The sequence below is a fragment of the Pogonomyrmex barbatus genome, unplaced genomic scaffold (genome assembly GCF_055798465.1).
Source record: "Pogonomyrmex barbatus isolate J1 unplaced genomic scaffold, ASM5579846v1 scaffold8, whole genome shotgun sequence".
Classification (NCBI taxonomy): Eukaryota; Metazoa; Arthropoda; class Insecta; order Hymenoptera; family Formicidae; genus Pogonomyrmex; species Pogonomyrmex barbatus.
The window spans coordinates 3,756,873-3,771,448 of NW_028297182.1; the positions used below are offsets into that span (position 1 = coordinate 3,756,873).

The 14,576-nt window shown below is 30.3% G+C and overlaps 4 protein-coding genes across 5 annotated transcripts; 2 read left to right on the forward strand and 2 right to left on the reverse strand.

Annotated features, from left to right (window-relative positions):
* Nucleotides 1–169: 169 nt before the first annotated feature.
* Nucleotides 170–5,650, forward strand: LOC105432797 (annexin B9). Of its 2 annotated transcripts, none has more exons than XM_011647755.3 (7): nt 170–309; nt 1,681–1,762; nt 2,669–3,050; nt 3,134–3,286; nt 3,696–3,869; nt 4,925–5,106; nt 5,216–5,650. In XM_011647755.3, the coding sequence occupies exons 2-7, from the start codon at nt 1,733–1,735 to the stop codon at nt 5,267–5,269; spliced, it is 975 nt and encodes a 324-aa protein (XP_011646057.1). In that variant the 5' UTR covers nt 170–309; nt 1,681–1,732; the 3' UTR covers nt 5,270–5,650. The 2 variants fall into 2 exon arrangements, with proteins under 2 accessions (XP_011646057.1, XP_088940025.1); XM_089083899.1 differs by lacking the exon at nt 170–309 and adding an exon at nt 1,401–1,478.
* On the reverse strand, nt 5,567–11,650 carry LOC105432799 (uncharacterized). The gene is made up of 10 exons (XM_011647757.3): nt 11,509–11,650; nt 11,113–11,407; nt 9,743–10,148; nt 9,334–9,582; nt 8,827–9,236; nt 8,431–8,737; nt 8,211–8,358; nt 7,869–8,097; nt 7,538–7,755; nt 5,567–6,553 (listed from the first exon to the last, which is right to left on the reverse strand). The coding sequence occupies exons 2-10, from the start codon at nt 11,136–11,138 to the stop codon at nt 6,510–6,512; spliced, it is 2,037 nt and encodes a 678-aa protein (XP_011646059.2). The 5' UTR covers nt 11,139–11,407; nt 11,509–11,650; the 3' UTR covers nt 5,567–6,509.
* Nucleotides 11,651–11,744: 94 nt separating this feature from the next.
* SdhD (succinate dehydrogenase, subunit D) lies at nt 11,745–12,992 on the forward strand. The gene is made up of 4 exons (XM_011647756.3): nt 11,745–11,888; nt 12,181–12,326; nt 12,414–12,601; nt 12,694–12,992. Exons 1-4 carry the CDS (start codon nt 11,834–11,836, stop codon nt 12,893–12,895), a joined length of 591 nt encoding a protein of 196 aa, XP_011646058.2. The 5' UTR covers nt 11,745–11,833; the 3' UTR covers nt 12,896–12,992.
* A 123-nt stretch (nt 12,993–13,115) lies between these two features.
* Pcd (pterin-4a-carbinolamine dehydratase) lies at nt 13,116–14,367 on the reverse strand. The gene is made up of 3 exons (XM_011647761.3): nt 13,952–14,367; nt 13,501–13,620; nt 13,116–13,425 (listed from the first exon to the last, which is right to left on the reverse strand). Exons 1-3 carry the CDS (start codon nt 14,063–14,065, stop codon nt 13,243–13,245), a joined length of 417 nt encoding a protein of 138 aa, XP_011646063.2. The 5' UTR covers nt 14,066–14,367; the 3' UTR covers nt 13,116–13,242.
* Nucleotides 14,368–14,576: the final 209 nt, after the last annotated feature.

The window sequence follows — 14,576 nt, forward strand, 5'->3', positions numbered from 1 at the left end:
ATGACACGATGACACCGCGAGGAAAGCCGAGGAGGAAAAGAGAAGGAAAAAAAGAAATCATGCCTTCTTCTTATTCGGCAGCGTAATGCCGCGTGTGCGGCGTTTTCGCAACCGCTTTCGTAATTCCCGTTGCCTTGAGGGAACCGCGAACGATGACGCGATTCGTGAAAGTGGGTGTGCCCGTCGCGACGACGGCGTCGGCTCAGTCTGCTCCAATCTACTCACACAGATCGGATCGGCCGTGTCTGTCAGCGCGTTCCTTGTCCTGTCGATTCAGTCCGAACTTTTCCACCGACGGAAGAAACACCGGTAAGCGAAGCGACTAAAGAAAAGTTTCCCGGCTCATTCTTATTCCTTCGGTGACGTATCTGTTTTTCTCCCCTTCTCGCGTTCTCGTCTGTGCCGGAGTCGCCGGGTACGCGATTTCGATGACTTGGATCGAACTTCGGTTGAATCTATATTCAACTACTGTCCATTTCTGGCATGAGATAAATCAATTTCAATCCCATACAGTACAGATCTCTTTAGGAATGTTCAGAGGATATCCTATGGATAAGAGAATGTCCGAGCATCCCTCGAATAAAGTGTGCTGTATCGATAAATGTGGTCTCGACAAATGTGCAGTATAAATTAAAAAGGAAAAGAAAACGGAACTTAAGCAACAATTTTCCTTCTCAGAATATTTTTATACATGAAAATATACAAATTTATAAAATTACAGAAAAATCTGAAAAGAAGAAGAGCATTAGGCTGCATATTTACCTTCATCTCTGTTTAATTTACTCGTCATTTTTTCCGATTATCTTTGTCGTCATCTTTCTCAGAATTAAAAAAAGGATAAAGTGAGTTAAATCAAGATTAAAGTTCATCTTTGTAGAAATAAGTATATGCATCGAGGGTTGCAAATTAAAAATTAGAATTCAATCAATTTGAATTGAAATCGAGGTTATCTGATTGGTGAAATTTTAATCTTTAATTCGAAATCCTCAATTTCAATTCGTGATCTAATGTTCGTTTTGTATCAATCTAAATTAATTTACTTTTTATCTTTTTTTAATTATAAAGAATTAGAAAAAGATAAAGTAAATTAGATTGAGATTAAAATCAATCTATATTGGTAGAAATAGACATAATTTTTTAATCAATTCAAAACTGGTAAAGTATTGACTGAAGCAAATTTCCGTATGCGTAATTCGCAGTTTCTACTCCTTTTCTCACATGTGTTAAATAATTACCTTTTTTTATCCATGCTAAACTGAAACGCTAATTAAATTAGCATAAACGTAATATATATATATATATATATATATATATATATATATATATATATATATATATAGAAACAAATGTTTAACCTAAGGACGTATTCCAAAACATACTGACAATACTAAAAAATCTACAGCGCATGTCGTGTGATCGACAGATTTCCAGAATAGTGAATTTCAAAACATATTTTGAATAATACAAGCATCATCAAAGTAAGTTAATTCCCAGTTAAGTTTTTAATCGAAATCGAGTTGGCCGAGGTCGCATGATCGGAAGTCTCGTCACGGCGATCTCGCCGATTCACGTGATACGTCAACAAAAGAAACTGCCGAGTGAAACGTCAAAAAATAACTACCGAGTCCGCAGAGCGAGATGACGCATTCGCGCCTATTCATCGCTGGTTCTGTTTCGCAGGTAGCCCTGCGGAATTTCCTGCCGACCGTCACCGGAGAGAAAAAAGGTCAAGATGTCGCAGCAGCAATATTATCCGTTCAAGGTACTCCAACTTCTGTTTCTGCCGCAAAAGTTGTCGATCGACGAGATCGTCATTGTTGCGACGTGATAATCGGCAGCGTCGATCTATTTATGCGCCGGATGGCATCCGATCATCCGTATTTTTAACGCGGTAGCCTGATTTCCAAGTTGATGCACGTATGACTAATCGTCGACACGAAGTCACGACAAGCTCCTCCATGAATCTCCTCTATGCATTTCTGTACCGATGTACATTAATTTCGGTTTCATTTGCAACACTTCCCGTCTCTTTTTAGTTCTGAGAATTAAAAGGAGATAAGGCACAAATTAAAGTTAAATTAAAGTTAATCTACATTGGATACAAAGAGGGACACGTCGTACCGCCGATTATCAGAGTCTTACGTAAAGACTTGGAAAAATATAAATGTTTATTAATCAATATCAAAGTTGTTTCGAAATTTTTTTTCTTCTGTTAAGTTTGTCGATATCGATTTTTTGAGTGACGCTCGGATTATAATCTCGATTTTGGATAAGTTTTTTTTTTTATAGATACAAATAATATATAAATATATAAATTAGTTATAAATGTGTGAATGTATAGTAATTTATAAATATAAGTATTTGACAAAATGACTTTTATCAAACTTCATTTATGTTTACGTTTGTTAATAATTGAGTAGAGTAATCAATTTTTTATTTAACACAAAGAAGAAAACATTAAATTAGAGACGATTATTACATAATACGACAATATTATATATAAGCTAAAAATTTTGTTTTAAGCAATTGTGTGTAATTCTGTCGTTGAATTATTTAAAGTTTGATAGTGAGATATATCGGAGATATATATAGATTTGTTCAATGTGTACTCACTCTATTGAAGATTTCACAAAGTTTAATTGTTATAACAATTCGTTGCATGTTCCAGTGTACTCCGACTGTGTATCCCGCCGAGCCGTTCGATGCGAACGCGGATGCCACAATCCTGCGTAAGGCGATGAAAGGATTCGGCACGGACGAAAAGGCGATCATCGATGTGCTTACAAAGAGAGGCATTGTACAAAGATTAGAGATCGCGGAGGCGTTCAAGACTATGTACGGAAAAGATCTGATCAGCGATTTGAAGAGCGAATTAACTGGAAAACTGGAGGATGTCATTGTTGCCCTTATGACTCCGTTACCACATTATTATGCCAAGGAGCTGCACGACGCAGTGAGTGGTATGGGTACCGACGAGGAGGCAATTGTCGAGATTCTGTGCACTCTCAGCAATTACGGTATCCGTACGATTGCCACATTTTATGAAAATTGTAAGATTCTTCTTATCTCAAATTATTACAATTTGTATGCAGCAATTTTCATAATTAATTGAGAAATATATTATTTTGGTTAGTGTATGGCAAAACACTTGAGAGTGATCTAAAGGGTGATACCTCGGGTCATTTCAAGAGATTGCTGGTATCCCTCGTGCAAGGAAATAGAGATGAAAATCAGGGTATCGATCATGCCCAAGCGGTTGCCGATGCCCAAGCGTTATATGAAGCAGGTACGTCATAAAATTTTTCTATCAAGTTAGCTAAGGTGATATTTTCTGCAATACGAATTTCTTGTGAGGGAAAAGAATTAATAATCGATATTAATTTGATTATCCATTTATTAAAGGGGAAAATTCATAGTTCTGGTTTTGGGCCATTTCAAGTCCATTAAAAATAACGAAGCTGGCGGCAAAAGCAATTGTTTTAGAATTTATATAAATTCAGAAATAAATATTGTTATAAATGCCGAAAATCTTGCCTTATTGTGAAGGCACTTAATACTTACATTTCTATTTTTCCACTAAGCTTTTTTAGAAAATTTTATTAATCTATTAATTGAAAATTTTTAATGTTTTGTCGATTCTAATATATTTTACATTGCAATATTCTATTCTTAATTTAAAATTTTTTTACATGTAGGTGAAAAACAATGGGGAACAGACGAATCTCAATTTAATGCGATCTTGGTGTCCCGCAGCTATCAGCAGCTTCGACAAACATTTATCGAGTATGAGAAAATATCGGGGCACGATATAGAGGTTGCCATAAAAAAAGAATTTTCTGGCAACCTCGAGAAAGGCTTGCTTGGAATAGGTGAGTAAAACTATTAAGATATAAGTGCATTAATTATGTATCTATTCGGACTGTCATGATTAACATTCATATTTATGAAATCACTTACAGCTACTAATTTGATAATGTGACTAGCTCTTGTACTTTTTACAAATAAGCACGCGTTGCCTCGGGAATGATTACGATTGTATGATCAAGACAAACTTGCTCGATATACATATTTAGTTTGCTTAGGCTTAGGAGAATAATTGTGCGTTTCAGTGTGAAACATGAGCAAGTGGTTGAAATAGCAGTTCGATACGAAGAAATTATAAGTCTTTGAATGCAACGGAATAACAAAAATCCTGATAGTGTAGTATGATATCACAAGTCGAATTTTCCGTGATGACCTGCATTTATGCTTTCTGTGAACTTTTGTAAAACGATCAAAAAATATTTTCACAGAGGCAAGTTATCGCAGATTTAAGATTTTACATAGTTTTTGTTTACCCATTTGTAGAATTATTAATACGATTGTTGCTAATTGCCCGATAGTTTTTAGAGTTGGATACTTTCAGACACGACCACACATTATACCCGACAACACTTATAATTAGTAGCGAAGTATATAAGCATACTCTATTTTTTTTTTATATTACCCTCTGTTCTCCTCTAATATGCCATAATCTAATATTTCTTGTCTTTTTCTAAGAGTAATATATACGATATTTTTAAGTTTTATAAAAAATAATATCTTTTTACATATAATGATTATTAAAGAAACATAATCCGAGTTGATCCATAAAATGCATGAAAATGAATATGTGGATATTTAACCTTATAAATATAAATATATTCCGACAATGTTGCATGGCAACTGTTACATGTAACATACAAAACATCAATATTACATTTGTATACCTTACACACATATGTAGTATCTACATATAAAACGCAGATTGAGTGTAGTATAACTTTGTAGCATGGAAAGAGAATGCTCCAATGTCAATTTACTCATGTCATTTCTTCTATATTTTTTTATCAACATTTATAATTGATACATGTAATTATAAAATATCTTAATTTTTGATCGACAGTGAAATGTGTGAAGTCCAAAGTTGGATTCTTCGCTGAGCGTTTGTATGCCAGTATGCACGGCATAGGTACAAAAGATCGAACGCTGATCCGTATCATTGTATCTCGAAGTGAAATCGATTTGGGAGATATTAAAAAGGCATTCGAGGAGCGCTATGGAAAATCATTGGAGAGCTGGATAGCTGTATGTATTCTAAATTATTTAGTTTCGAAAAAGTTCGTTACATCATCTAATTAAATTATATTATTTCTTGATTGCAATGAATAACTAATGAGTGTATACATATTTACAGGGAGATACTTCGGGAGATTATAAAAAGGCACTTCTTTCTCTGATTTCAACATAATTTTGAAGATTTTAAGAACATATGCACACTTGCCCTATTAAGACACATAATAATTTACAAAACCTAACTTTATACATGTGTATATGGATTCCAGTTTAATATTGCTTAGTGTACTAATGAGGTATTAGAAAAGATACCTTGCTACATTTTTAAATATTTTTTTGTAATATTTTTTTTTGAAGACTTTATTATATTAACGTAAGCCAGTAAAATTTTTCAATGTTCCACGTTTCAATCTTGTTCATATATACAAATTATATATTTAATTAAATTATATTTTATATATTCTTTTATCAACAAATATACATAAAAAATCTCATAATTTAAAAGGAGAAATTATAAAAAGATTGATGAAAATAAAATTAAATATATTCTATATAATTTATGTATTTTTTTCCTTGTCTTTATACATATAAATAAAAAAATTAATTCTACATTTATTGCTTGTTCATATTAAGTGTCATAAGATGTTTTATTTTGTAACATTTTATGTGATCCATCCCATATATATGTCCCATATATATATATATATATATATACATAATACTTGTAAATATAACGATTTATAAAATAAATTAAAAGATTTAACATACTATCATATACTCGCCTATACTTGTCAAATAAGAAGAAATAATTTATCCGTTATTAATTCTATATGCGCAATTAAAATGATAAATATATATAATCAAATGTTCATATTGCGAATCAATATCATAAAAGGAAATTCTTGATTATTCTTATTTGTCTACGATCACATAAGAACATACAAGACAGCTTTATTTTATATTTATGATTAAAATTTATGATTAAAATAGTTTCAAGACAGTTCATAGATAGAAACATTGCTTGATTCTAGCAAGTTTATAATTGCACATTTAAGAATATTTTAAATATATCAAAAAAGTTTTAATTACTTTGTACTTATCTCAATTGCACATGTACATTTTTACTCTCTATTCTGTAATGCTTTTCCTTCTAATGCTACTTTCCCATTATTTTATATAAATTTGATCATGCAGAATGAAAATGTTTTATTAGAGATTATTCATATATATTCAATGTAAATTTGTCAATGCATGAATGTGGTAAAGTAGAAGAAAAATTAAAAACTTAAAATTAAAAATAAAGATAGCTAAAAAATATAGAGATTCCGTAAAATAAACAGTCATTTGAAGAACGAATCTCAAAACAGAAACTTTAAAATAAGAAGAAAATTATATTGCGTTTTCTCTTTTACGTTTTACTTGCTTTGAAGCCGAGTACTTCTTCGAACAGTTATAGCAACTAAAAATGAAAAAAGATAGATTAAATATTTAAACATATAAAATTAGTATAACAAAAATAGAGTAGAACCTTTATTATCCGAGACAGAATAAACGAAAGGATGCGTTTGGTCAATCAAGTGGATATTATAGAAAATCTTTTTACACATACTTGAAATTTCATATGCATTTATTTAAAAAAAAAATTATACAAAAATACGGATTAAATTTATATTAAATTATAATTATAAGAATGTGGATAAAATTCATGTTAATAGATAATGTATAATTAAAAAGAATTTCATAATAAACAAACTATATGTCGACAGTAGAGTAGCAGCAAATTCTAACAGAAAAATTACAGCAAATTCATATTTTTCGAAGATAGATTCTATTTTGCTTGATTAATTTTGTTATATTTGTAATATTTTGTCAACAATATTAAATCCATAGCCTTTTGTTGATAAAATAGATACTTTATAACATTTGTTTTTGATATTTTTTCAATTTTTCTTTTTATGCAAAATTCAGAATTAAATTCATGAATTTTATTACTTCTTTTCATGTCTCTTTAATCATTTATCTGTACCTTGCAATATCACTTATAATTTTAATTTTTAATTTTTTATAATAATAAGTTTTAATAATATATATATTTTATAATAATATATTTATACAATAAAGAGTAAAAATACTGAAATAATTTTGTTTCAATAAAGAAGAAAAGAAAACATATTATGTTAAAACTACATAATAAAAAATTCTCTAAAAATCATACCATCTTTATCTTCATTCTTAATTTCCTATTATAATAAAATGTACAAATATTATTAACTATTAATTCGACATATAGTAAGAAATAGTAGAACTCGGATATATTGGTCCTACTGTATTTCAATTTGCCACGATTTGCTACAATTTCAATATATGAACATACATCAATATTAAATATATCAATGTTTTTCGATTGATATATTTAAGACTAAGATATCTAAAAATTATGAACCTTTACTAAGAGCATTGCCAGTATTTTTCTTTGAACCCTTTAACTTTTTAGGCCGAACTAAGACTTCTTTGTTCTTATATGGATAAAACATTGCAGGCATTCTGTTAAAACATATAATCGCTGGTGTTGTCAACATATTGTCTAAAGGTGGCCATGGTGTTTTGCTTATTGTTTCAAACTTCGCATTGCAAATTGTATGTAAATCGAAGATATTTTTTCTAAAAAATATTTCCAACTATACATTTCTTCATTAACGAATCTTTGTGTATTCGTTCATGTATTCTTCTGTTAAATTAAAAATGTTGAAATTAGTTATATTCATTATATTTACCCATATTCGCTGACTTGTTTATAAATACTAGCAAACGGTCCATTGCGTGGGACATGTCGCATAATATATTGGCCAGGAGTCAAAGATGATAATTGTTCAATCATATTATACAGAACACCTAGAGAATCTTCTGCTTTGATTTTAAAAAGTCTTTTTATCTCACTGGTTAGCGATGTTATTGTAAGTTTTTCTATTTGTATGACTTCGTTATTATCCGCTGCTATTCTAACTGTGATGATATAAAAGATATTTAGGATTTTAATATAATCATATCATAGAATCAGGACTATAGACCATCAGGACATAATATAATTGTTATAAGTTATTATTATAAAAAAATACCTCTAGCTAACGATGTTTCCGGTCTAAATTTTAATGACGCCCATTGATGCAAGCCTTCCTCCAATGTTATAGCTTCTGCTCCAAATCCTAATTGATGTTCAATCTTTGGCGCTAATATTAAAGATTGCTTTTCTCCGCTTGGTAAGGTCTATCAAAAATAAATTTCTTGTAATAATACGATATCGATTATTAAGAAGAACAGTATGAAAAATATTCCTACCTCAATGCCATCGATTTTTGTACGAACCAACATTTTATAGTCTTTCATGTTGTGCTTTACTTTTTGATTTAAAGATTCCGGTCCTATCGTGAAAAGTTTATATGATACATTTTGTTGCATATCTGTTTCAGAATCAGTCTTATCAATCTTATCATCATTTGCTGAATTATCCGATTTTTCCGATTTATCTGTATCTGATAAATATAAATCTTCTTCATAAAGTTTAAGATGACTATTACTATCGTCACTATCCGAGTCAGAATGATCTACATTTTTTTTGGATTGATTTTTTTTAAATTTTTCCGTTCTAAAATATTAATTAATATGTCAAAAAGAGAAAATTCAATTTTTATATATGATATGAATACTTTTTGTTTTACTCTTTTAACGACTTACGTTTCAGATATTTCCTCTTTACCATCAACGAAATGATATTTAAGACTATATTTATATGTATAAAAATTCTTCTGTGATATAGTGGCGGACATAGGTGGTAACTTTTTATCGATATAAATAACGTTTTTTCCATGATGCAATTTCACGACTACTGGTATAATCCACGAGTTCGAATGATCTGAATCTAAGTTACTCAGCAGACACTTGATACCACTAGATGAGATAATCAAATCCACTCCAGCTTCTATCGCGAGACTTTCGCAATATGTATCTTCGCTCACGGGTAATCTGAAATGTTGCATCACTTTCTCAAATTCCACATATGGCTTATATCTTTGGAGCAATGGAATATTCATAAATAATGTATATTTTCGATCGAGCTTTGGAAGTATTACATTCGAAAAAGAACCCTAAAATTATAAACAATTAAATATACATATTTAAATTGAATATGCCTGATAAATATCGATCAGTGTGTTGCACGCGCGCACGCACGAAAAAACTTACTTGCCGTAAACAAGATATAAATTTTATTTTAATATCTTTATTTTTATCGTTATCTTTCTGTAAGGAAAGTGGTATATTTATGGATTCAATATAATATCTAGGTAATTTTTGAAATCTTATCATTTTTGCCTTCCATTTTTTTATCACAAATTCTGGACACTTGCTAAACCACTTAAAAGTATCATCCCACTGGCTCTTTGCAAATTCTAAATATTCCTTCTGTTCATCTTCTATCATTTTTTGCAATGTCTGAAAAAAGTTAATCTGAACTTTAATACACAAATTATAAATACATCAGATGCTTATAAATAAAATTTAAACCATATATTTTCCATTATTCTTTGTTGTCTTAATTATTTTAAATAATAAGAATATTAAATAGAAATTTAAAGAGCTCAAATTGGCTTACCATATAGTGTTCAAATTCCATTTTTTCTTTCTTATCTAACTTTTTATTTGTATTGCTAGATAATCTCAATAAAACGCGAAGACACATAGCTTGTTGATCACTGTCTAACCAAGATCTTCTGGGAAAATAAAATGGTAATATTCTTATGCCAGGTACATAAGATTTATGTTTTTGCACATTATTCTTGGGTTCACAATTTTCTTCTTCGATATCAGTGGAGATATCTTCATTATCCTCGCAAAGGTATTGCTTAATCAGTTCCACATTAACTTCAGCGTACTCACATTCAATACCTTCAAATGGATCTTTAAAGTTATCATTCAAAATTTTATACATGGCACTCTCATTTTCCATCCTCTCATCATTAATAAATACATTGTCTATTAAGTCCTCCATCAAGGGATTCCTACAACAATGTGATTATAATCAGCAATATTTATATTATAAAAAATTGATATTAAATACAAACAAATGTAAATTATAAATATGTTATAAATATTTATACATTAAATATTTAATAAAAATATAAAGATTTTTGAAAATAAAAATTGGAATATAAAGAGAGAATGACAAAAATGTGAATAAAACTTTTAAGAAACATGAGTAGAAAAATTGAAACATAAAATTGATGTTTATTTCTAAAAAATAAAGATTTGTTTTGTGTTTTGATGTTTATGTCCATTTATATGTATCAATTTATATCTATTTCTATATAGATTCTATATAGATTTAATCTCAATTTAATTCATTCTTTATCTTTTTTTGATTCTAAGAATTAAAAAAAAAAGGAATAAAAGATTAAATAAAAATTAAAATTAATCTACGTTAATAAAAATAGACATTTAAAGCTTTGTTCATTCTTCTGTTATTTTTCCCTCTTGTTACACTTAGCATTATTCTTTATTTTTACCAAGGATTTAACATAAGTCTTCTTATAAATATTATATATATATATATATATATATATATATATATATATATTCTAATATCAAGCATGTTGATACACATGTTATAATGCGAGCATTCAATAATCATACAGAAAAATATCTTTAGTCAAATAGAATCAGAAAGAGAAAAAGATGAAATGCAGTCAAGACATCCTAATTTTATGAAAAAAATTGGGAAAATAATATAAAATTAATTTAATATTTTATAATAACAGAAAAATATAATTTATACAAGATGATTAAAAATTGATTTGTGTCATAAGCTAAAAGGACAGATTGAGAACAAACCTTAAAGTTATCATGCAATAACGTACAGCAAAAAAAAACTATATTCAAATAACAGAATTATTGCAAAGTATATTTGTGACTGCAAAATCTAAATGTATTGACGTCTAAAATTATTTCATAGAATTGTACACATACCAATCGATATTCCGGAATTTCTCCATGTTCAAATGATTCTGTCTTGCGGAAACGAAATAAGATTATTTCACGTCTTAAAATACACCTCTCAATCGTCAAGACATGTCGAGTTGCAAAAATTTTAGACTGAATCAATTGTGATCATTTTCTGTTGCGATTATATGATTATCTTTCATGATTTTCCTTCGTCTCGAACGCACGTGTTTTTACTGCTCCATGTGCACGAAATTTACACTTTGTTTTCACAGCTGATTATTTTCTTGAAGTTTATTTTCCGTTTCTGCACTAAGCTGCACTAAAACTGTCTATTTCACTTTTATCAAATTTCAAATATATTTATTTCATTTCAAATACGAATGTACTTGAACATTTCATTTCAAATACGAATGTACTTACACTCTTTGAAATTTGTTCTTTTCAGCTGAATTTCTTTCATTTTTTTCCTTTTCTCTCCAACATGACATGCATCACGAGGAACTCTTGCGAAAGTGTAGAAAGAGCACATAAAGCTGCACTTGCGAGTCAAAAGTTATTTCTGTCAGCTGAATAAATAACAATATATATTTTTCTCTAAAGAATTTTCAATTATTTTAATAGATATCCGAATTTACATGAGTTACTCCGATTGAAATCAATGATCTAAGGACGCCAGTAGTTGGCTCTTGTTTCGCAAGGTCAGTGAAGTTACGTCAAAGGCGGCTGGAACTGTCATCTCGACAAAATGAATTTCGGAAGAGTGGCTAATATTAATATTTTTCGCAAAATTCGACAGCTCGGTAAGTCTCGCGTGAGTTTTCCAACAGTGTCGAGTGTAAACAAAATTCGCTTTACCAGCTGAATAAAATTTTACATAACCTCTATGGGTATGGGAATAAAAGTTTACATAATCTCTCGATGAACGGAGGACATACGGAATCAATTTTAATTTGCTTTTCGTTTTCTGATAGAGTTTTGTATATTATTTGAAATTTTATTTGTATAAATTATATTTAATGTATTCATTAGTATTGTTTAGTTAATTTAAAAATAAACTTTAAAGTGAAATTATAATATTTGATTCTCTTGCAGAAACGTTGGTCAAGCCTGGTTTACTCGTGCGGAGTTGTAATCCAACGCAATTTCCCAAATCCACTTCGAGTCTGGCGAATCTGAGCCGCTCTGTGATTCCTAATGTCCCTGCAAACAGTTATCCAAAATGTCATATTCTATCCAAGGTTGACAGCAGAACAATTTTGTTCCTTTTCTACTTTTATTATTTGTTTCCATTTTCTAAAAAATATACTTTTCTTTGTCTCTTTTAGTTGTCTGTGCAATCGACGATCAGCATGACTCAAACTCGTGCGGCCAGTGCTCAAGGTCATGCACGTATGTGGCTGTTAGAGAGAATGGTGTCGGTATCTTTCTTGTTGTTAATACCCGCTGCCCTGTTTTTCGAAAATAAATTCATCGAGATACTATTGGCAACTGCTATTGTCATGCATATGCATTGGTAAAACTCTTCGGTTCATATATCCTTTTTCTTCTATAGCTAATCTCTTGTGTTCTGAAAAGTACATTTGAAAGAATAATTTTATTATACAGGGGATTGGAAGCTATTATACTCGATTACGCACGGCCTATCGTAGTGGGTACATTAGTTCCAAAAGTGGCATTTCTTATGCTGAATGTACTCTCTGCCGCCACTCTCGCCGGTCTGTTTGTGCTAATCTATAACGATCCTGGCCTAGCACGGATCATCAAAGAAGGCTGGGCAATAGGTAAAGATAAACGGATAACCAATTAAATATCATTTTTACATAAAAAAGTTTGTGTTACATATGAAGAACTTTTCAAGATGGTAGCTTATAAATTATTCCGAAATAAATTATTTACTTATTCAACAGTCTCACTTTCCTCTTTATGCTACCTAATACTTCCATATAAGATTCCAGTCAACGTCAAGTGAATAATATATCAAGGTTTGTAATTTGAGGTACGTGGACCAGAAAAAAAGAAAAAAATAATTGATGCCATCAACATTTACTATGCTACAAATCAATAATAACAAATATATTTTTCTCATTATTGTCATTATCACGCATAATGAATATAACAGAGCTCTGAGAGATTAACGAAAAAAATCGAAGAGATTTAATTGCCAGTAGTGCTAGCGACTTTGTTTATGAAAGTCGCCAATTTCACATCCCTTTGGGATAATCCATTTACATCGTGAGATGACAAAGTAATATTTACTTTGTTATAAACATTGAACCATTCGGGATGATGATCCATCTTCTCAGCTTGTAAAGCTACCTTCGTCATAAACCCGAAGGCCTAGAAATTAAAGCATATTATCAAGTAAACTGAATAATGAGTAAAGTTATAAACTTTGATATTTGTACAACATACCTCATTGAAATTTTTGAATACAAATTCCTTGTAGATCGCATCCCTATTTGCTTGAACAGTCCATCCCGTTGATAGCAACGGACTCAAATTCTGCTCTCTCTCTTCCGGAGTTAGTTTACTCTAAGAATCAATATTAGCAGTCATCAAATTTCCATAAATTATCATACGTTTTTTAATATTATTTTTATATATAATTATAATCAGATATAATTCGACTATAATATCTTTTTATTCGCAGCATCTATTAATACTTTTATAAAAAATTTGTATCAATATCCTTGAAAATATATGCATATGCAAGTATGACAAGACTTGAGTAACAAGTGGCTAACAGTCACCATACCTTCACCGTGAAGGACTCATCCAACAGGTGGACTCGTATGTTTTAATTATTTGATTAAAATTATTTTTAACGTAAACAAGCTCGTGATAGATTCAACGAAGGGCTTACCATCTTGGCTTTTTTCACGACAACAGCGGATAAATCTCTGCGGTCCAGAATGCGCGATATGCACTTTCGAATGTGCTCCCCTCCACTCGCTCGTCTGGTCAATACGGCTATCATGTGTCAAAAGCTTGTTCTTTATGTATAATTTTAAGATATCGAATGGAATTGTGATATCGCAATTAGCGATAAACGACTTGTTATTTCAGAGCGAGCGGGAAGACAAACCAAGACAAACTAATTTCTAAACGATTCTCTAACCTCTCATTTTAAATCCTGCCGTATTGGCCTCGTACAGAGGTCAAGGATAAATTAAATGTCGATAAGAAATACTAATATGAGTAGTTCCGAAAAAGAAATAAATGTTTTCTCACATATTGTTATTCTCCGAATATGAGTAGGATTCTCTTCAATAAAAGAATTTATTTTCATTTGAAATATACTAGATAGATGGAAATATACCAGATCAGGATGGATAGTACTATCAAAAAGATTATTCAACAAACAAAAATAAGTTAAAATGATGAAATGTTATGATGAAATGTTTTCGTATATTTCATTTCTGAAATAATAATAATCAAAATCTAAAAATTTGTTGAGTATGCATGCATCCAACTCCTGATGAATTTTA